The 22860-nt window shown below is 36.5% G+C and overlaps 1 protein-coding gene across 1 annotated transcript in view; it reads left to right on the top strand.

Moving 5' to 3' along the window:
- Positions 1-22860, top strand: part of GADL1 (glutamate decarboxylase like 1) — a 270173-nt gene that overhangs the window by 34502 nt on the left and 212811 nt on the right. Inside the window, exons 2-3 of the mRNA XM_063452215.1 lie at positions 15673-15845; positions 19196-19322. Of these exons, the coding sequence (XP_063308285.1) occupies positions 15673-15845; positions 19196-19322 (300 nt within the window). The remainder of the gene's footprint in view (positions 1-15672; positions 15846-19195; positions 19323-22860) is intronic.

The following is a 22860-nucleotide window of genomic DNA, read 5'->3' as shown; positions in this document are numbered from 1 at the left end:
TTTAAAAAAAAACTCATACACAATAAAAAAAAAAAGATGGTATTTAAATCCTACTTTCCATCTAAGGATCCAAACAGAGTCCAGGATATGTAGGCGATAAGCAGTGTGCTGAAAGTATTACCACTCCCTTGGTGCAGTAGAAATCCAGAAAATGTCCAAGGATCCAGCCGAAATGCTGCAAGTTCAAATGGAGGGGTGACAAAGCACTTAGCTGCCAAAGGTGTCTGCCTGGAAAGATAAGATGAAAGGCTTCTAACTCATCCACACGAGCATTTTCTCTTAAAGACACAGGATTCCCTTCTGTGGCAGAGCTTTTCATGTCTAAAACATCTTGTTTGCAAACATTGCATTATAGTCCATACAGGGTATATTCAATGAATAATATTAATTTAAACAAATGTATATAAAAAACATAAATGGCATTCTGTTTAAACTAAGATTAAACAGTAACAAAAGTAATTTTATAACTTGTTTAGCAGCCAATGCAAAGGTGGATTGTACCCCTTCTACAACACATCAATACAATTAATTTTTATTTATTTAGTAAACAGGACCCTTTTTGTTTTTGTCCATAAAAAAAAATAATTAATTAAATAAATAAAAATAAAAAATACTTGAACATCAAAAATTATTTCAGTGTATGTTTCAAACACAAATTAATCTGATTTTATCTTACACATCAAAAATATTCTTAAAAACACTCTAAAACACTAGTTATAATAAAAATACATAAATAAGCTCAGTAATACACATTCATTAAACAAAGGGTTCAAACATATTTATACATACGCACAAGATATAATTACACAAGGAAGTTGATAGCAGAAGAGAGGATTTAAAACCTTATCCTAATTCTATACAACATCACGGTGAATAAAAGTTTACTTTTGAATATTATGAAAATATTTCGATTTTGTAATATCCTGATAATTTTACTATTTTAATTTATAATATTTTTTTCCTATTGTAATATTTTGAAAAAATAATTTGAAAAGTTTTTCAAAACCATTACATTATTTGAAAAAGCTCATCCAGCAATTTTTAATCAAGGCCATAGACATGAATGTAGAATAGCAGCAAGAAATTGCGCAATGGGAATGCCAGAGAAACTGAATAATAACATGTATATCCTCTAATCTTTGCCATAAAAATGGGCACAGACTGGCATATCATTATATCAATTTTAAAAATGAAGGTCTAAACTGCGGGATTATGTAGCTATGAATATTTGGCTATAAGCCGCGAGTCACTGAGATTGTAATAAAACCCTTCAGAGAATCAGATTCAGGCGGACATCACCTTGGCATACATCATTTCCAACTGTCCTGATTTGATCTTACAGTTATGTCTAGCTTGCCATCATTATTAGACCCAACAGGGTCCTAAGCAGGTTTTTTTTTGTGGGGGGGTAGTGGGGGGGGGGGGGTAGTGGGATGAAGGAGAAGTGAGTAGACATGGCTCTTTATTGCTGAGGCCAGTAGTGAATACCTGAGCTGGGAACCCAACCAATTTATAGTGAAGAGTTTACAAAACATCTGTTGCATGGTTAAATAAATATACAAAGAATAATCTCACTCAATCTTACTCATATGCCTTCTAGGACAGCCTAATTCCCCCCTTCTTTTGACTCCCTCTCCCTCCCCACATGCACATCCCCTTGGTTCATTTAATGCATCTGGTTAGTAAGTTTTTTTTTTTTTTTCTTAAGAGATTCTTGGGCTAATGATGAAGAAGCTATGTGCTGAGAGGTCCAAAACTTCCTATTGAGGCAGCCAGGCATACCAGTTTACAACGTTATACTATGACTGCTAGCCGAGTTTGTCCTACTTTTATATACTGGACTAGCATGTCCCAGTATCTACTATCATTGCAAATTGCCTTTCAGTTCTGCGAGACCAGTCTTTTCCTGCATGTCCAATTGTGTACATGCTGTTGCCTGACTATTTATGTCTGAGTGACAATACCATAATATATATATATATATATATATATATATATATTATTATTTTTTTTAATACATTGCTAAACACGTGTTTAGCAATGTATTAACTATCCACTTACTTAAGGTAGAAAGGGTTTTCATCCACACTTTTTTCCCCACCACAACTCTTTTGGTATGTACTTTTCAAGTAACGCCAAGCCTCCATAGCAAGTCAGTAACCAACCTCATGCTGATGAGCTGTCCATGAGTGGCTTTGCTCCTCTTCCTGAGTTGTGTTTCAAAGCTGTTGTATACAGCAGACACATACTACAAGGAATCCATGTATTGTCAGGGATCTTACCTTGATGAGGAGTGTGACTTGCAGAGTTAAAGCACCCTTTGCAATTTAACATAAACCAAGGAGACTCAAGGTAGAAATCTCCAAGGTTGTGAGATAGTGCACTGGGGCTGTAAAGACACAGTGCTTCCAGAACGTAGTACCGGCAGGGATAATCCAAAAGAGTAGTCGAAAACATAATCAAAAGTCAGGTCGGGCGGCAAACAGGCAGAAACGGGAAACAGGCAGAGATTCAAACCAGGAATCAGACGTACAGCAAGTTTTCACAAAGTGGAACAAATGATCTGACAATGAGGCTGAAGCAGGGCATAGTTTAAATAGGTGGATAATTGCCACTTAATCTGGAAACCAGGAACAGGTGTTCAGCGATCCAGGAGTAGAGAATCCCTTGCAGTAGTGAGAGCACTGTTACAGTGAGATTTCTGTGGGAAAAGCAAGTCTTATGGCTTGACTAGTGTGTATTTGTGTTTAGCAATGTATTAACTATCCACTTACTTCAGGTGTTTTTTATCCACACTGTTCTCCCCACCACAACTCCTTGGTATGTAGTTTGCTATGTACTTTAGTAGTGGAGAAAGTGATAGAAACCATGTTAAGGATAGCATTGTTGAACATCTAAAATCACATGAATTTCAAGATCAGAGACAACATGGTTTTACTTCAGGGAGATCATGCCAAACTAATCGTATTGATTTTTTTGATTGGGTAACTAAAATTATAGATCAGGGTGGTGCAGTAGACATTGCTTACCTAGATTTCAGTAAGGCTTTTGACACTGTTCCACATCAATAATCAAGGTGCATCAATAAACTGCAATCTTTAAGTTTGGATTCCAATATTGTTGAATGGGTAAGGCAGTGGCTAAATGACAGGCAACAGAGGGTTGTTGTCAATTGAGTATATTCGAAGCAAGGTCTAGTTACCAGTGGGGTACCTCAGGGATCTGTACTTGGACCCATTCTCCTTAATATTTGTATTAGTGATATTGCAGAAGGTCTTGATGGTAAGGTGTGTCTTTTTGCTGATGATACTAAGATATGTAACAGGGTTGATGTTCCAGGAGGGATAAGCCAAATGGCAAATGATTTAGGTAAACTGGAAAAATGGTCAGAGTTGTGGCAACTGACATTTAATGTGGATAAGTGCAAGATAATGCATCTTGGACGTAAAAACCCAAGGGCAGAATATAGGTCATTTGATACCCTACTAACCTCAACATCTGAAGAAAGGGATTTAGGAGTAATTATTTCTGATGACTTAAAGGTAGGCAGACAATGTAATAGAGCAGCTGAAAATGCTAGCAGAATGCTTGGTTGTATAGGGAGAGGTATTAGCAGTAGAAAGAGGGAAGTGCTCATGCCATTGTACAGAACACTGGTGAGACCTCACTTGGAGTATTGTACGCAGTACTGGAGACCGTATCTTCAAAAGGATATTGATACCTTAGAGAGAGTTCAGAGAAGGGCTACTAGCTGGTTCATGGATTGCAGGATAAAACTCACAAGGAAAGTTTAAAGGAATTTAACATGTATAGCTTGGAGGAAAGACGAGACAGGGGGGATATGATAGAAACATTTAAATACAGAAAGGTAATCGACACAGTAGAGGAAAAAACTATATTTGAAAGAAGAAAAACCACCACAACAAGAGGACATAGTCTTAGATTAAAAGGGGCAAAGGTTTAAAAATAATTTCAGGAAGTATTACTTTACTGAGAGGGTAATGGATGCATGGAATAGCCTTCCAGCTGAAGTGGTAGAGGTTCACACAGTGAGGAAGTCTAAGTATGCGTGGGATAGGCATAAGGCTATCCTAGACTTAAGATAAGGCCAGGGACTAATAAAAGTATTTAAAAATATTAGGCAGACTAGATGGGCCGAATGGTTCTTATCTGCCGTCACATTCTATGTTTCTATGTTTTCTATGTACTATATATTAATATATATTTATAGACATATAAAATAAATAAATAAACAAATATACAATGGAACACTAAAGGAAGAGTAAGCTCAGATAAACAACTTATAGAAAAAAAAATCTTATGTTCTTTGGCAAATTCGCCAAGTGGCTTTAAATCTTCTGTTATCTCGCTTGCACTTATTGGTAGTGGAGTCATTTTAAATCGAAATAAATATAGTGCCAAGTATCTTCGGACTCTGCAACAAGAGACCTAATCTTCCATCTCTTTATTGTAAATTATTTTGGAAATGCTGCAGTGGTTGGAAATAGTAGTTTTTCTTTTCTGATAAAACCAGAAATATTGCAAAATGTAGGCAATAAAAACAGTACTTATAGGTATAGTTGTACTAAAAAGATCTTAAAATGCTTAGAAGAATTTCAGATTAGGAAACATTGGTTGTATAGCTGACATTGGCCTCAATTTTAATATAGTTGGTTACGCTTTTCAAATGATTTAATTTTTGGATAAATATTTAAATTATTTTATATTATGCTAAATATTTTAATTTTGTGATATTTTAGATATATTTTATTTTATATCTATATTAGATCTATTTTTTTAATGTAAGTCTGGTACTTTGATTTTAAGTAAGATTTGTTTTTTAACTCCTACTATTTATTACTTTTCTTTTCATTGTTGCTGTGGGCATTTTGTCATGATAGGACGTACTCACAAACAAATCTCTTGGTGGACACATCCCCCACCCCCTCCAAAAAAAGTGTGTGTACCACCTAGTCAAATATCTAGTATTGATATTTAGAAATGTGGTAGGAACCCACTCACAGTTCGTTAAATGTGGGGAATTAAATGAAGCCAGACCAAGTATTGCCTTTAAGGACTGATCTGTTTATTAATTTTGCAATATGGCTCATCCAAACTAAAACCAATTATCAGTATGGATAGTGAGTTATAAACATTGAACAAAGACTTATATTTCTACTAAATATGCAGAATAACCAATAATATTTCTTAATCTAATTGTTTCTAATTTTCCACATACAGTATGGTCTTTGATATCAAACATTACCCCATTTACTAAACAAAGTAGATACAAAAACTTGCTAAAACTAGATAAAGCAAGGCCAGCACATTAATCCAATAATTACTATCTAACTTGCCACATATTTTGATTCAGCATAGCATACGTGACAAGCCCATCTGAATTAAATGGAGAGTCTTTCTAGCAAAATGGAGTTTGCATTGTTAGCACATCTGCTAAGAAAGAATGGAGCAGCAGATATGTATTATTACTGTATCGAACATGTAACTTTTGAGTTTGATATAGAATAATAATTGTGATTGATCATTTTAAAGTCAAAATATATCTTGGAATTGATGTTTGGATTAAAACCGATAATTACAGGAAAATAAAACAAATAAAATGTGTTGGAAAAAAATAGCACTATCCCTAAAATTGTGTGAGTGGTGAGTAGTTTAACCAGGTTATGGGAATTAGAAATCATTTTAGCTGATATCTGTGAGCACTCTATGCCTACGTCCAACTGTTCCACAATACTGGTACACTGACCTCAAGCTGCACAGATTCCGAGCAGTAGTATCTGCTTGCCACTTCTCTAAGAAGGTCGATGAGTCACAGCTACTCCCTCTTTAGATTATTTGCTATTATGAAATGTACTCCTGAGCTCGTCAAACTTAAAACTGGGATATCACAGTAGTGTTACTTTTGGCGGCAAATTTAAATTTCTTTTTAGTCAGTCTTTTTAGTAGTGTTTTAGTCATTTGAATTGTTTCTCCAGTAGATTTTAGTCAACATGACTAAAAATGGGTTTAGTTAAAAGCTCTGTCTCTTTTGCCCTTTCCCCAGCCCCTCTGTATCTATTTGTGTCCTCCCAGCCCCTCTGGGTATCTCTTCCCAGCCCTGGTTTATCTCTTTTGCCCCTTCCACAGCCCCTCTGTGCAGTGTTAATTTTGGCTGCAAATTTCAACTTAGTTTTAATCATAGTCTTTTGACTAAAAAGCCATTTTAGTTCTAGTGGTGTTTTAGTCATCTGAATTGTTTTAGTTTTAGTCTAGTTTTAGTTGACTTAATCTCAAAAATTATAGTTGACTAAAACTTGACTAAAATTGTTAGTCGACAAAATTAACACTATATCAAAGGTCCTCAAATATGTTCAATCTGTGACCATGGAAGAGATACTAACTCGGTATCCCGTCTTTCCTCGTGCAGCACCTACTGGTATATTTAACGCCATCCCGTTATTTCCATTGGCTCACACTTTTTTATGTTTCTTTGCATTGGTATCCTGAGATTTTCCTGTTCACACTCGCCCTGTTGACAAAGAAAAAAAATAATATATTTATTATTGTATTTGAGAAAAAAAAATATTGTACGCTATTCAGATGCCCCCAACAATCTCATACAATTTAATGGCAATTATGCCTTTTTCAAACAGAGTTGTTTGTTTGGTATGGGGAAGGGGGAATGGCTAGCAGTTCTAGGCCCCTGTGTCCCCATCCTGATTTTTATAATTTGCTTTACACATTGTCTTAAAGGAAACTCAGGTGAAAATTTGGAAAATACATTCAAACCATAGAATAGCTGCTAGCATATTCAAAGAGAAAATAAAATTACTGTAGAATTCTCTTTCTGGCATTGAGTTGAAGTGGTAGTAATATCAACGTAGGTGTTAAAAAAAAAAGACAGAGAAATAAAGAGAGTGAATAAGCAATGTGTCCAATAAAGCAATCTTCAGGATTTATTCACAAAAGTGCAGAGTACATTGAAAAATAGAGGAGCACAGCAGCAGTAATGTAACTTTGCAATGCGTTTCCCTCTGTTATTTGATGCACTCTTCATGTTTGTTAATAAATTCTGAAGATTACTTTATTGGATAAATTGCTTGCTGCTCACATTCTTTTTTTAATCTGTTGATTATTATTTTATACTGACTTGGAGTGAATAAGTGCAGATTTTCATGCAAGCGAGTACCGGTGTGAAGGAAACACTTCATTAGGGTGTCTGTAACTAAGCGGTTGTATGGAATCCCTGATGCAATCATTGATTATACCACCCAAGCGCTACCATCTGAGCAGGATCTACTGCTCTACCACATGTGAGTAGAATATTCTTACTTTTACAACCATCATTAAATTGATTACACTATTGTTTGCCATTTTTATCTTTTATATATCAAACCACACATTGAGGGACCAGCCCCCAGATCTACATATCAATCAGGGGGGGTTGTACTGCTAAACTCAGAGCTGATATTATAGCTCTCTCAAATGTGAGTGAAATACCATATACATTATTGTTGTATGTCCTGCACTTAGTTCCATATGCTCCGCACCATCACTGGTTATTTTCTGCTTTCATATACTCCCACCATTTGAAGTCTGGACGGTTACCAGTTGAGAACAGACTCTAGCAATTGTGGACTAATTGGACTTTATATTGGCGCAACTTATATTTTGTATACATCATGGCACTACTTACTGGTAGTGCTATCAACCAGAAATTGCACCACCCATGTAATAGTGCCCATTAACAAGATGTACTATTACCCTGATACCGCTTTGGTTACACCAGGAAATTGTCCCCACTTGCACTATGCTCAGGGCGTAAGGACTGTGGGCACTATGCTCATATGTAGATGTATTTACATTCTAGTGGAAACTGCTTTTCCATATATGCCTGTTTGAGTATGCATTTGCATATTTTTTTGACACCTTCTATTCATGACAAAATTGTTGTTTCTTCTATGGCAATATTTACCTTTAAGGAAATAATGGAAGATGAGTTATAATGCATAGTCTTTAACATATTTTTAAACCTGTTATTTTGCAGATAATGGACAAATAACTGATACATTAAAACTGTGTAAATTGCTTTTTAGATATCTCTGAGCAGCAAGCACGCACAAAATTAATGTTTTGTTCAAATTGTAGGGCATACCTTATTATTTCAATTTTGCATTTTTTCAGCAGGTTTTTTTTGGGGGGGGGGGCTCTGTCATTTTCCTTTCTCTATGTGTTAAACACTTCCACACACTTGCACTTAATCTCAGCCTTTATAATCTTCTCTTGTTGTCAGATTCAGATTTTCCTTGTAAGAAGTCAAAATATTTATTTTTCCTCTTTTCTATATTTTCTGTATGTTTTTTTTTTCATGTTTTTAGCAAACACTGGTTATCATATTTAGTGTATGCAACAAAATGTGTTGGCATTTAAGAATTAATTACCTTTATAATGAATCTATATATTAAAACTTTTATTTGTGATTTTTCTTAATGCTCTTTTTTAATGTTTTATTTTGTAATGTAGTTGCTTATTCTGCTTAATAAAAGATTGCTTATACATATATCTTCGGACATTAACGCACCAGGCATAATCTATTGGGAAGAATTTCTCTCCAAAAGATTATGTGGGGCAGGAAAGGTGAACCCATTACAGCAGATGCATGTTTTTTCATGTGTTGTTTTTCAATTACAATTCTAATGATTCTGCAGATATATCCTACAAAGTTACTGTGTAGATTGAATTCTGGATGTGGGATTTGTGCAGCGCCATCTATTGGTGGAATTCTGCCTTACAGTTTGGATATTTTTTCAGTGCATTGAGAGTAATTTGTATATATGGCGTATCACTACATTGCAGCCTGGCATCTCTTTTTTTTTTATTGTCTGTGTTCAGCTGGTTCCACATTTTACTGACAGGGTTATTTACTCAAGTGAGAATTTTCAGAAATACAAAAAGGGTTATTTACTAAAGAGAGAGAATTTAAAATGTATGGGCAAAGAAGCCAAACTTGAAGCATAACTGACTTAGAGATTTTTTTAGTTTAGTGATTTTTGCCTTAAATTTGAAATTCAATTTGAATTCATGTTGAATTCTCACTTTAGTAAATAATCCTGATAGATACCTTTCAAGCTCTGGCTCTCCCAAGCTACCCTGCAGCTCCCCTACCTTCTCCGTCCGCCCTTCCCCCTGTGCATCATGGCTGGTATGGAAATCTAGAGATCTCTTTGCATGGCACTGAGATACATGCTCAGCAGGCTACCCTCTGGCTGAGAGCATTGCTCCTTCTCGGACAGAGACTAGAAGGAGCACTCCGAGGGGTCTGCTCTCAGTCAGAGGGCAACTTCCACAGGCAGCCCATTTTACCACCAGGGAAAACAATGGACTACCAGGGAAAAAGGATCAGAACCACTATCACTTGTACGGGGCCTCACCTAAAAATAAATAAATAAAATAAATAAATAGATAAAAACTAGCAGTCCTGTGTTGGGAGTCTGAGCCAGGTTATACAGCCTCCCCACATAAAATCTACACTCCAAAAAGTCACCCTGTCACATTACCCCCTCACGCACACAGCCATACAGTCACACTGTAACATCACCCCGCACACACAGTCACCATGTCACATCACCATCTCCTATGTACACATACAGTCACCATGTCACATAGCCACTCTTCCCACAAATACATACAGTCACCATGTCCCATCACCCTCTCCCCTACACAGACACAAATATGGATTGCATTGCGATTATCTATAAATGGAGATGCTTAATACTGCCCTAGAAATAGTACGGCTGACTCAAAGTGTATATTGCACAATTTTCACTAAAGTAAAAAAACAAAACCGAAGAGTGACAAATAATAATTAATTAGAACTGGTTAATTCAATCGAACATGCATGGTGTCCATGATAGGACACCACAAAAAAAGATGCTGCCTTCCAGAAAACAAAAACAATGCTGAGCACCTGCACTTTGCCAAAGACCACATTGACACTCTACAAAGTTACTTGGAAAATGTTTTGAGTACTGATAAAACTAAGGTTGAGTTATTTGGGAAGAACACGCAGCACTATGGTGTAAAAAGGGCACTGCATACCAACAAGAAATCATCATCCCAATGGTTAACTACAGTGTAGGACACATCGTGAATTGGAGCTGCTAGGGACTGAAGTGGGTGTTTTGCTGCTGTAAAGTGTGTGTTTGTGCCTGTTTATAGGGCCTGTAGATGTATGCAGGAGCTGTACTCTGTTTGTGTATATCTAGGGGCATTGTGACACATAGTGTGTGTGCATATAGGGGTTGTAGTGCACACATGTGTATAGGTGTGATATTGAGTGTATATGGTGTTTAGTGTGCAGTGTGCATTTAGGAGGGTGTAGTATGTGTTTAGGGTACAGTATATGTATAGAGGTACAGTGTATGTATTTATAGTGGATATAGAGGAGTGTGTGCATGTGAGTGCAGAGAGTGTAATGTGTGTATATATAAGGGGTATGGATTGCGTGTAGTGTGTTTGCGTGTGTGTGTGTGTAGGGGGTGTAATGTGTGTGTATATAGAGGGTAGGATAGGGGCTTTAAAAACATTTCATTATTAAAAAAAGAAAATTACTCCCCTCTCCCTCTTACCTTGCAACGGGAGAGTGGACATGCAGATACCTGGTGTGGTGATCCAGCTGAATAAGTTATTTGTGCTGTTCCCTGCAGGGTACAGGCCATGTTTCACTCTGGTGGTTCAGAGCGTTGCTGCAGGTTACCATGCCAACACTCTGACAATATTGGAGCTCTTGAAAAGATGGAGGCTGCCCTGCATGCTGCTCAGTTCACTTCCCCCAATCGAATCTTCCTTCTGACCCTTGCATCGGCTGTTTAGAGAGATCCTTTAAATCTCCCTGTCAGCCTTGGTCCATGGCCATCGCAGCCCACTAGGTTTGCTGAATGGCCAGTCATGTACTGCTCAAGAGAGCTGTTCAAACCAGACATCCTAAGAAGATGGCTGAGCTGTGAAGAAGAGTTGTCCAAAATTCCTCCTGAATGTTGTGCAGGTATAATCAGCAGCTACCAGAAATGGTTGGTTGAGGTTATTGCTGCGAAAGGAGGATCAACTATCTATTAAATGCAAGTGTTCAAGTAGAAACGCTTCGCATACAGATTCATACTACCATGACCACTTATAAAAGCAGAAGTGGTTATGGTGGTTGGAATAATCTTTTAACTTAACCTTCTTGCATCCTCATAAGATTTTTTTTATATATATATATTTGTAATGAATTATCTATTAGACGTGCAAAAATTCCTTTTGAGCATTTCGTACAAATAAAATTCATTGCAATTGTCAAGCATATAGTTTCTGAAAGTTCGGTTTGTATCAGAATCATTCTTTTATAAAGGCTTTTAATTCAGCCCATGAGTATAATGTCTTCCACTAACTTGGGTAAATGGTTAAATGGCTGAGTATTTACCTTAGTCCTGGCAAGTCAGTTTCTTAATCTTTGGCTGTACTTTAAAGGCGCCTATGTTTCTCAAGCTGTTTTATGAATGGGGAGGATCAGCTGGGTCTAAACCAATCATCAGAGTCCCTGATCAATGGCAGTCGGTGGCTTCCTCTAGCTTATTTTCTGAAAGTGGGTATGGAGTGCCATTCGTGAATTATTTAACCCTTAAAAATAAGGAAGTACCAAGGAATTCCTGGAATCATAACAACTTTATTTTTATGAATTCAGTAATGTAATAAAACATTTGTGGCTACATACTTATTATCAAAGTACAATCAGAACTGAAAATCTAATATTTTCTCTTCGTATGTCCTTATCATAAAAGCACACATCATTTGCATGATCTTCTTAAATGGTAACCTCTACAGTATTATAGCGTAGAATTAAATGTCTGAACTCACCTTGTTGTTAGTAATCCTTAATCCACGGCTTAGCCTATTTCTTTTTGATAATACATCAGTGTTCCTGATCCTGAGTTATGTTAACTGAAGATTCTCTACATGAAAATAGTCTCTCATTTTCCAATTTTAAGAACGTTTCCAGTTGTTGAACATAAAATAAATGAAACCGTATGCATCACCCAGTCATTAGACTACTGATCCTTTACAATCGTAATCATATGTTCACACCAGCAAAATCCTGAGAGCCTTAAACTATATTTTTAAGGGAATCAATCCAGACTGGAAGAAAAGAGACAAAGTTTAATTTTCTGTGCAAGAAGAACATGATTTAGTTCAACAGGTGATGAACGGGTTAATGATGCGTGAGATGAATGATGTCAATGAGAGGTAACACTAGTTTAATGCTTTGTAGTACTTTTTTTTTTTGCAAACATTGCAGAAATAGATCATGTCTATCATATCAGACTACAGGATTAAAAGGGCACTATTAAAAGGAATTGAGCCCCAATTTTCGTAATGTGTTCTATAAAAATGCATTAAAATATTATGCATTGGAAAAAAAAAAAAGAGAGAGAGAGAACAGACTCCGTTCATGTCTGGAAGAGATTCTACCAGTCGAGAGCATCTTAAGTTCTATGGGATCTTATTTTATCCCATAAACTCAGGGGTTTGTGGTATATTAATCCCATAGGATCCACATAGTTAATTAACCCATTAATCTGGTAGCAAGGAGACCGATTTCACACAACAAAGGAAAAATAAAAAAAAAGTATAGTGGACTTTAGTGGCTAAGGTGTTTTGAGTATTCCGTTGAGGACAGTATATAACTCTCTCTCTCTCATCTTAAAATGATACAATTAACTGCTTGCCAGGATTAGATTTTCACTGTTGAGTGGAAGTTTTGAGCCATATATATTTAGACAAAGGTCTCTGCTGAGGATCGAAATATTCATATCTGTTTTGGATACTCGAATAAAAGTTGTTGTTTTTTGTTTTGTTTTTTAAGAAGATCATTGAGTGCCCTTCTTCTGTGTATGTTTGTTTGGCTGGAGATTGCACAGGACAAGTACTTGGTGAAGTCTACAGTGCTCTGTGGAAGTATAAATTATAAGAACAAAAAGTAACAGCAGATACACAAAAAGTGCTCCAATGCACTAAGGGTTTTGTGGATAACTTAAAAGGGGATAACCCTAACTTGAAACCACATAAACGGAAGGGAGGTGTAATCCCACAAGGGGATCAGACCTCAGTAAGTTACTACCATATTTCAATCTTATTCAGGGTAAGGACAATTAAAAAATTAGGATCTAATATACCTGGGAAGGTATATTATATATCATTGTATACTTTGTAAACACAATTGAGGTGTAATCCCACAAGGGGATCAGACCTCAGTAAATTACTACCATATTTAAATCTTATTCAGGGTAAGGACAATTAAAAAAATAGGATGTAATCTGCCTGGGAAGGTATATTATACAGGGAGTGCAGAATTATTAGGCAAGTTGTATTTTTGAGGATTAATTTTATTATTGAACAACAACCATGTTCTCAATGAACCCAAAAAACTCATTAATATCAAAGCTGAATATTTTTGGAAGTAGTTTTTAGTTTGTTTTTAGTTTTAGCTATTTTGGGGGGATATCTGTGTGTGCAGGTGACTATTATTGTGCATAATTATTAGGCAACTTAACAAAAAACAAATATATACCCATTTCAATTATTTATTTTTACCAGTGAAACCAATATAACATCTCAACATTCACAAATATACATTTCTGACATTCAAAAACAAAACAAAAACAAATCAGTGACCAATATAGCCACCTTTCTTTGCAAGGACACTCAAAAGCCTGCCATCCATGGTTGATCAGTGTTTTGATCTGTTCACCATCAACATTGCGTGCAGCAGCAACCACAGCCTCCCAGACACTGTTCAGAGAGGTGTACTGTTTTCCCTCCTTGTAAATCTCACATTTGATGATGGACCACAGGTTCTCAATGGGGTTAAGATCAGGTGAACGCGGAGGCCATGTCATTAGATTTTCTTCTTTTATACCCTTTCTTGCCAGCCACGCTGTGGAGTACTTGGACGCGTGTGATGGAGCATTGTCCTGCATGAAAATCATGTTTTTCTTGAAGGATGCAGACTTCTTCCTGTACCACTGCTTGAAGAAGGTGTCTTCCAGAAACTGGGAGTTGAGCTTGACTCCATCCTCAACCCGAAAAGGCCCCACAAGCTCATCTTTGATGATACCAGCCCAAACCAGTACTCCACCTCCACCTTGCTGGCGTCTGAGTCGGACTGGAGCTCTCTGCCCTTTACCAATCCATCCATCTGGCCCATCAAGACTCACTCTCATTTCATCAGTCCATAAAACCTTAGAAAAATCAGTCTTGAGATATTTCTTGGCCCAGTCTTGACGTTTCAGCTTGTGTGTCTTGTTCAGTGGTGGTCGTCTTTCAGCCTTTCTTACCTTGGCCATGTCTCTGAGTATTGCACACCTTGTGCTTTTGGGCACTCCAGTGATGTTGCAGCTCTGAAATATGGCCAAACTGGTGGCAAGTGGCATCTTGGCAGCTGCACGCTTGACTTTTCTCAGTTCATGGGCAGTTATTTTGCGCCTTGGTTTCTCCACACGCTTCTTGCGACCCTGTTGACTATTGTGAATGAAACGCTTGATTGTTCGATGATCACGCTTCAGAAGCTTTGCAATTTTAAGAGTGCTGCATCCCTCTGCAAGATATCTCACTATTTTTGACTTTTCTGAGCCTGTCAAGTCCTTCTTTTGACCCATTTTGCCAAAGGAAAGGAAGTTGCCTAATAATTATGCACACCTGATATAGGGTGTTGATGTCATTAGACCACACCCCTTCTCATTACAGAGATGCACATCACCTAATATGCTTAATTGGTAGTAGGCTTTCGAGCCTATACAGCTTGGAGTAAGACAACATGCATAAAGAGGATGATGTGGTCAAAATACTCATTTGCCTAATAATTCTGCACACAGTGTATATCATTGTATACTTTGTAAACGGAATTGAGGTGTAATCCAACAAGGGGATCAGACGTCAGTTAGTTACCACTTTATTTAAATCAGGGTATGGACAATCAAAAAATTACACCACTAGGAGGTCTAGCTCAAATAAAGATAGTTGAGGTATACTCTGTCTACTCCTTTATACTTCTTTAACTGAGTATACATCTGCTATTGTTATTGGAGATAGACCTCCTAGTGATGTAATTTTTTAATTGTCCGTACCCTGATTTAAATATGGTGGTAACTAACTGATGTCTGATGCCCTTGTGGGATTACACCTCAATTGTGTTTACAAAGTATAAAATATATAATATATGCACAATATATAATACACCTTCCCAGGGGACAAATTCCAAAACAATACCTCTGTTTTCCAAGCTACTTTTTGGAAATTAATATACTGCTTTATTGTCGGGGTTAAACATCTGTCTTCAGAAATAATTATCAGCCATATTTGAAATAGCATGCTACATAATGGGCATTCTTTCCTTGAGGTTCTCCTTTTTGTTAATGCAGTGCTGCATATTGTTATACCCAGATATAAAAGCTCTACATTTTCATTGAGGTTACAAGCATAATTTCCAAAAACTATGTATCATCCCAACTGAACCATAAAAAAACATAATGCTGCCATTATGCTGCCATTACTTGAGCAAAAACACTAATTTATACTGTGTTTCAGCTGATTCCCCAGAAGCATAGCAATTCTAACTGGGGTTGTTTTGTTTTTCAGCTGACTCTAACACTCAGGAAACAAGGAACATGAAAAAGAATGCAGTGCTCGTGGATGGAGTTGTGTTAAATGGACCAATAACTGACAGCCATGCTGGAGAAAAGTTTGTTGATGAGGTGTATAGGATGCTAATGAATGAGGTCATACAAAAAGCCACAGATGTTTCTGAGAAGGTAATACGTTATTTTCATTTCTGTTTGTTTTCATTGTATAGTAAATTAACCCCTTAAGGACCAAACTTCTGGAATAAAAGGGAATCATGACATGTCACACATGGCATGTGTCCTTAAGGGGTTAAGCAAAATAACTGGTGTTCAAATTTTTAGAAAACTAATCACGCTAAATCGGAGCATTGACATTTGCTTTTGCAATATTGTAAAGACCAGAAGGAGCAAGGGTAATATTCACAAACATTACCAGAACCTGTAAAGCAAGTTGAATGTTACTAGTTGTTTAAACAGTAAGAAAATTCAGCTCAAGCGGTAATTTTTTTCGGGAAGCCAACATTTCGGCTGTGTGGTGCTTTGGCTTAGCCAAATTTCAGTACTGAAAACCCAGTTCGGTAAAATGAATCAGACAAACCAAAATGGGCCAATTGGTGCACAGCAAAATATATAGATAGTTTCATATTTTGTACATATTTTGCAGTACACTGATAAGTTTTTTTCGGTCACTTGGTTCACAGATAAATTGAGAAAAAGTAATTATTTTTATGTTTTATATATATATATATATATATTTTAACAGATAACACTAACTTGATCAAAAGAAAAAAAAATGAAACTTACTAGTACTTATGCGTTGTTGAGTTGTAAAATGAGAAGGGGTCACCCTACTAACTAGGGGTATCCAACAAGTGACCCACTATTTTAATACTTATTTGCAAGGTCTGTAGACGCAGATGTCTAATCATGATTATGTATACATTTTCATCTTAATGTGGCCATGGTCCACTAGCATCTATTAATTGTGGGATATTGCTACCCCAACTAGGGGGTAAAAGCAGTCTTATATAACACTTTATCTTTCCACTTTCTCCCAAAAGCAATTTCATGGTGTAGATTTTTTCTCTTCCCTGGTGAACTATTAGAAAAAAAAACAAAGAACCGCAGCTAGCCCAGCAGAACGAAATAGAAAATAATGTTCTTAGTGGTGCTCACTTTTCAGAGTCCCTCGAACATTCAGTGTAATATGAATATTCAGAGCTTGTAAGATCCGCACTCCTGAGAGATCCAAATCAAATTACAAGAATCCTCCTTAAAAAAGTTAATAGGCTTGATTGCAATAAGTATATTTCATAGAAAAAAACAGATTACGGTACATATCTAAATCAATAAGATATCTGTAGAAAATATCTCAAAATCATATACATCAAAACAGGGCAGAACAGAAAAAAATAGTAGCCACTGTACACGTTTCTCATCTTCTAAGAGACTCTACCTCAGCAGTTATCTAGCATGATGAACTTTATAGAAATCTGCAAATGTTACCACTTTCTACATCAATGTTCTCCTGTTAAATGAACTTTTTACTCTGAGGCTATTTTATCAAAGTCAATTCAGAAAGGTTAAAGACTACTGATAAAGAACTGTCAAAGGTTTTAATATATGTAATGTCAGCCTTTATGCTTGTTCCTTTGCTACTCTCTGGCGGTTCCTGTTTCACTGTGCAATGCCACTATGTATTCACCAGCATGGAGGGACCATCCTCAGGGTATACTCTGCAGCAGGGTGCCCATTGTGAAGCTGCATTGGTGACTATTCACTATTACTTTTGTTCTGAACCTGCTCTTGTGTGCACCCTGTGTTTCTAAGGAGCTCCAGTGAAGTGGGTTACCCATTATATGCTTGGTGTGGGAAGTCACTTCTATCTGTCTCCAGTCTGATAGCAGCTCTGGCCAATGTCAATTACCAAAGAGGAATAAGTTGGGTGTCAAGGCAGAGGTCTCCAAGATTCTCCATTGGGCAGAGGACAATAATGACTATTTGTCCATGATTCACAGTTTGTGAGTGGACAACAGGGAGGCCTATTTTCTCAGTTGAAAGACACTTCAGCTGGGAAAATGTTCACCTTTCTGGGCACAAGTGTTAACCAGATGAATATAATGGGTTTTCATTTCAAAATGAATATTACAAGTATTGCACCCAGTGCCAAGGCTGTCTTTACATACTGGTGGGTCGGTGGGAAAACAAGCTTCTCTTTTTTCCTTGGTCTTGATGTTCCTGAGGATCACAGTCATAATCCATCATTAGTAGGCAGTAGTGATACACATAGCCCTTTCAAAGGTGATGTGAACATTGGACACTTCCTCTACAGCCTGACTTTCTGGTTTCTGATTTTGCATCTAGATAAGGTGGTCTTCATTCTCTTCTATACCCTTTTGTCTAAGAGTTCTTCCACTTCCTCCATAAAACAGGAGTTAGTAATATATTTTCTTTTTGTTTCATTGTCAAAGAGGCTTCTCCACAACCTGTATGTGGCGAGGGTCCTCAGAAATTATGTATAATCTCCTAACTTATACAAATAGGGTGATTATCAGTTCATGCATTTTTCTGAACCGAGGAAGGGTCAAAAAGCTTTGGCTGTTTCATTGGCCTTCTGGCTTAAGACACTGATTCAGCATGCTTATTAATTGGTGAATAAACTAGTTTATGAAAGGATTCCTGCCAATGCAGTTAGTAATGGCTACCTCATTTTTCTTAAGGCTTCAGTGGAGCAGTTTTTCAAAGTGACCACCTACCCGCTTATTCACTTAGGATGCTGATTCCTGAGGCTTTTGTTCCTTTTCTGTTTCTTTGTGCATCTGTGTTTTGCTAGTCACCTCCTCCTCTGTTTGGCATAAAATCTAACTGAGTAATTATCCTTGTGAGACAGGGAGGTGTTTTCCTGAAGGGTTCTACCTCTGCAGTTGGTTAAAGCAATATCTAACAAATAAGGAATTTTCTTGGAGCATGACCATACACATGAAAATGACATTTGCGTTGTGGCAGGCTTATGCAATGTATGTTTATATACTGTAATTAAAATCACATTATTTTTGCGTAGGTTTGCATAGTTTGGGTGTTTTGTTTTTTAACTATTAAATTCTGTGAGCTTTGAAATTGTCGTTTAGTGAATGAATGAGTGCGCTGGATCTTGTAAGTTGTATGAATTAGCCCTTGGTTTGTTGTATGTTGTATGAATTGGCCTCTTGGTTTCATATATATATATATATATATATATATATATATATATATATATATATAATTTCCAATAGTACCCAGCACACACACTCAAAAAATCAAAAAATGCCGGGTGCATTACAGCCATAGCCAAAAAATACTATAAATTATAATAAATGAAGGCTTGCACTCACGGTCTGTTGTTAGATTAAAACAATTCTTCTTTATTCCAATTTGTTTAAAACATGATTGCTGTCATCAACGTTTCAGCCACTCCTGTGGCTTTCATCAGGATCAATTCAGCATACAAAACATATATATAATGATAATGTTCTGACATCTATGTGCTGCTTTTATTTTAGGTTTGTGAGTGGCAGGAGCCTGAACAACTTAAGAAGATACTGGACCTTAATTTAAAAGAAAATGGAGAATCCCATCAGAAACTGTTGCAGCTCTGTCGTAATGCCATCAAATACAGCGTCAAAACAAGTGAGACCTAATAGCAAGCAATATTCATTATTGCATTTAAAATGTATGTGTTCCCTGTTGTATAAAAAAATGTGTCAGGCAGTAACATGTTATAGTTAAAGTGTACATACCATGCAAACATGACACTGCATCACTTTATTTGTGATACGTTCTGATGTAGCCTAATTTTAACTAAATGTATAAATAAAAAAGTATTTTCTGATTTTACCCCTAAGTGGTTACTAAAAAATGTGAAATCTGCATATATGGTATTTTTGAATACCTTTAATACGTAAATCTGTATTCGCTCCACTGTAACACTATTTCAGGTATCTGCTAATCTTCAAGTAAAGCAGTATTATCTTACATTATCCGTCAATGTGTTTCCCTTCAATATCCAATTATACTATATTGGCCTAATACTTCTCTCTTTATTGAAAGTGATTTATTCTTCAATTCTATTTAATCTATTTCACTGTGGGATCAGTTTTAATGATTAACTAAAGCCATAACTTCTGATAGTCCCAAATCATGTCCTGTTACATCAGAGAACATCAATAGAAAGTGCAGTGTAAATGTAGGCCTCCCAAGTGTCCCAATTTCAGCGGGACATTCCAGGTTTCCAGGAACTGTCTGGTCATCCTCACTTTGTCCCCTGGTGTTCCGCTTATGGTGGACACTAGGAAATTCCCCCAAAACAATTTAGAGCAAGTGCATCATTAGAAGTTCATGCTTACATTTAGGGCACTTGCAACTTGCAGAGAGCACTGAAACAATGCCACTCTGCATGGTCTACCCTCAGTGGGCTGGCCTGCTAAATTGACAGGCAGACTGGGATGCATTCACGCCAAGTTAACCTACCAGTAATTCAAGTGGTCCTGCTCCCTTCACATAGGCAGAGACAGTTTCTGATTCACTGTGAATGTGTAAATGGCTAGATGACTGCCTGCAAACAATATCAGCTCATTGCTTGTTGAACTGATGGCTCTTTTGTTCCGACTACTCCAACCTGTCCGCAGTAATGCATATTACATCATTAACACACCACTTACACATGTCACCATCCATTCCACAATGCCTAGAGCACAATTTAACACATTGCTGTAGGAAATAAAGAACATTTATTTCCCTAGCCTTCCCTAGCACATACGTACATGGTTTTTTACCATGAAAATGTTAGAAATTCAAAGGCCAAATTTGCCAAACTTGTTGCAAAGCGAGAATGTTACTAGTTCAGCTATTTTGGCCTTAAATTTTAAATTAACTTTGGATTCCCGAAGGGTGAATGAGACACACAAAAGGGGCTTTCAGAAAGAGATACCCTGAGGGGCTGAAGTAGGTGAAAAAGATACACACAAAACGGCTGGGAGGAAGTAAAAGATACACAAAGAGGGGTTGTAAGAGATGCACAAGAGGGGTGTAAGACACACAATTGGGAACAATAGGAGATAAACACTAAAGCATGTAAGACAATCAAAAGAGGGGATAAGACATCTTATTAAAGGGACACTATAGTCACGGGAATCACTACAGTATAATGTAGTGTTTCTAGTGTCTATAGCCTGTCCCTGAATGCTGAGCACTGTAAACACTGCCTTTTCATATAAATGGCACTGTTTACATTGCTGCCTAGCAGCATCTAGTAGTAGTCATTCAGAAATCCACTAGACATGTTTCCTAGGCAAGTGCTGTGCAGTAAGCAGCACCTACGTTCAGCGACTCCACACTCTGAATTGAGGCGCTGAACGCTTCTCATAGAGATGCATTGATTCAATGCATCTCTATGAGGAGATGTTGATTGCGGCAGCATTTTGCCAGGTATACGAACCAGTCTTCCAATGCTTTCCTAAGTGAAGAGCACACTCATAGGACTTCAAAATAAATAACATAACTTTATTTTTTTTACAGCTGTGTAGAAAAATGCATTCAACATTTCAGTCCCATAACCAAACTTTTCTTAATATGGCAAGGTAGTTGAATTGAAACATTCATTATATGCAAATGCACGTCTCCTTAAAGTAAATCCACTCTTTTGTTTATTTTGAAGCCCTAAGACTACTTTCTTTCATTTTGGAGTGATGGTTTTCAATGATAGGCTATTTTTTTTTTTTTCATTTCTTTAGCTGTACACATTATTGGGCTGGTATAGAATTTCTTTCAAGGGCTGCTTTTTGTTCCCAGTCCGGCCCAGTTTAACACAACATAACCAGATCATCATAATTCAGAGTTGGACATTTGCTGCTACACAGTTACACCACAAACTTCTAGGATAGAGAGATTACTAGGCGCGAGGGGTATCGTGCAATACAAATAATTTTGTGAGATCATTAGATTTGATTGATAGGCTTGGTAAGTGATCAATTAAAAAAAATGCAAATCTAGGGATTTGTAGAAAACACAAGGCGTTTCTTTAAATATTTTCATTTTATATTATTTTGATGTTTACTTTTATATATATATATATATATATATGTGTGTGTGTGTGTGTGTGTGTGTGTGTGTGTGTGTGTGTAATTAGGCTATTTAAGTGGCTAATATTAAAAAAAATAAAAAAAATTGAATTGCCATTATGTTTATTCATAAATATGAATAAATCTTAAGTAACTGCTTCTTTTAATCATGAAATTTAAAGCATAAAACAAGGTGACATTTTATGATGTGGAAATTACTTGCGGTACCAGAAGTTCTGGCATAAATTTTATTGTGTTTAATTCCTGATAAATATCAGAAAGGTAAAGTGACACTAAATTATCTTGAAGCATAGAAACTGTGCAGCAAATGCTAGCAGGGCATGGTTGCTATAGAAATGTTCTTCTAAAATGAAATACTGTAATAGAAGGTTGCTATGATTAAAACTTCACGGTTCCTCTGAACATTACTACTCTTGCTAAATGTAGCCTCTTATATTCAAGATAATGTGCATCTCTGCCTTGTACTTTAGTTATATTATAATAGTTGAGTCCTACTAATTATCAGAACATTAAATAGATTAGGTTGTAGAGAGCTGATTTTTTTTTTTAAGTGCACCACAAAAATACATATTTTAAACTATAGATTAAATGTTAAAAGGTAGCTAAAACCACTGAAAAAGTTCTCAGTCTAGCATTCTGAGTCATTGAGTGAGATCTAGCAGAGTGTTATAAAAAGTGGCTTTTATTTTTGGTCTCCAGTCTGTTTTTTTATTTATAAAATTGTCCTAAATCAGGTCTAAAAAGTGTTGGCTTTTATCTTCCCAAACTCTGTTATAGTTCCCAGAATTTTTTTTAGAAAAGACAGACTGAGAGTGGCAGAGAAAAGATAAGTGAAACAGAACACTTTTCTGTTGAAAATAAATTATGCAAAGATTGATAAACCCTTGCATTAGCAAGAAAGTGTTAGAAAATTACGGTTGACCTGACAGATTTAATAAATTATGACAAAAAAATATATATTAAAAAAAATGCAAACATTTGGTGTGGATCATAACACCTTTAACACTCGGGCGACAGATTCAGGAAGGCAGTCAATTACTTTCCTTCCTGTTGTGACAATTGTGACTACCAATTGCACAGCAAAGAAA

Source organism: Pelobates fuscus, chromosome 4, assembly GCF_036172605.1.
Source record: "Pelobates fuscus isolate aPelFus1 chromosome 4, aPelFus1.pri, whole genome shotgun sequence".
Classification (NCBI taxonomy): Eukaryota; Metazoa; Chordata; class Amphibia; order Anura; family Pelobatidae; genus Pelobates; species Pelobates fuscus.
Note: the sequence above shows the minus strand (reverse complement) of the source record. Positions and strands in the feature narration are given on the sequence as shown.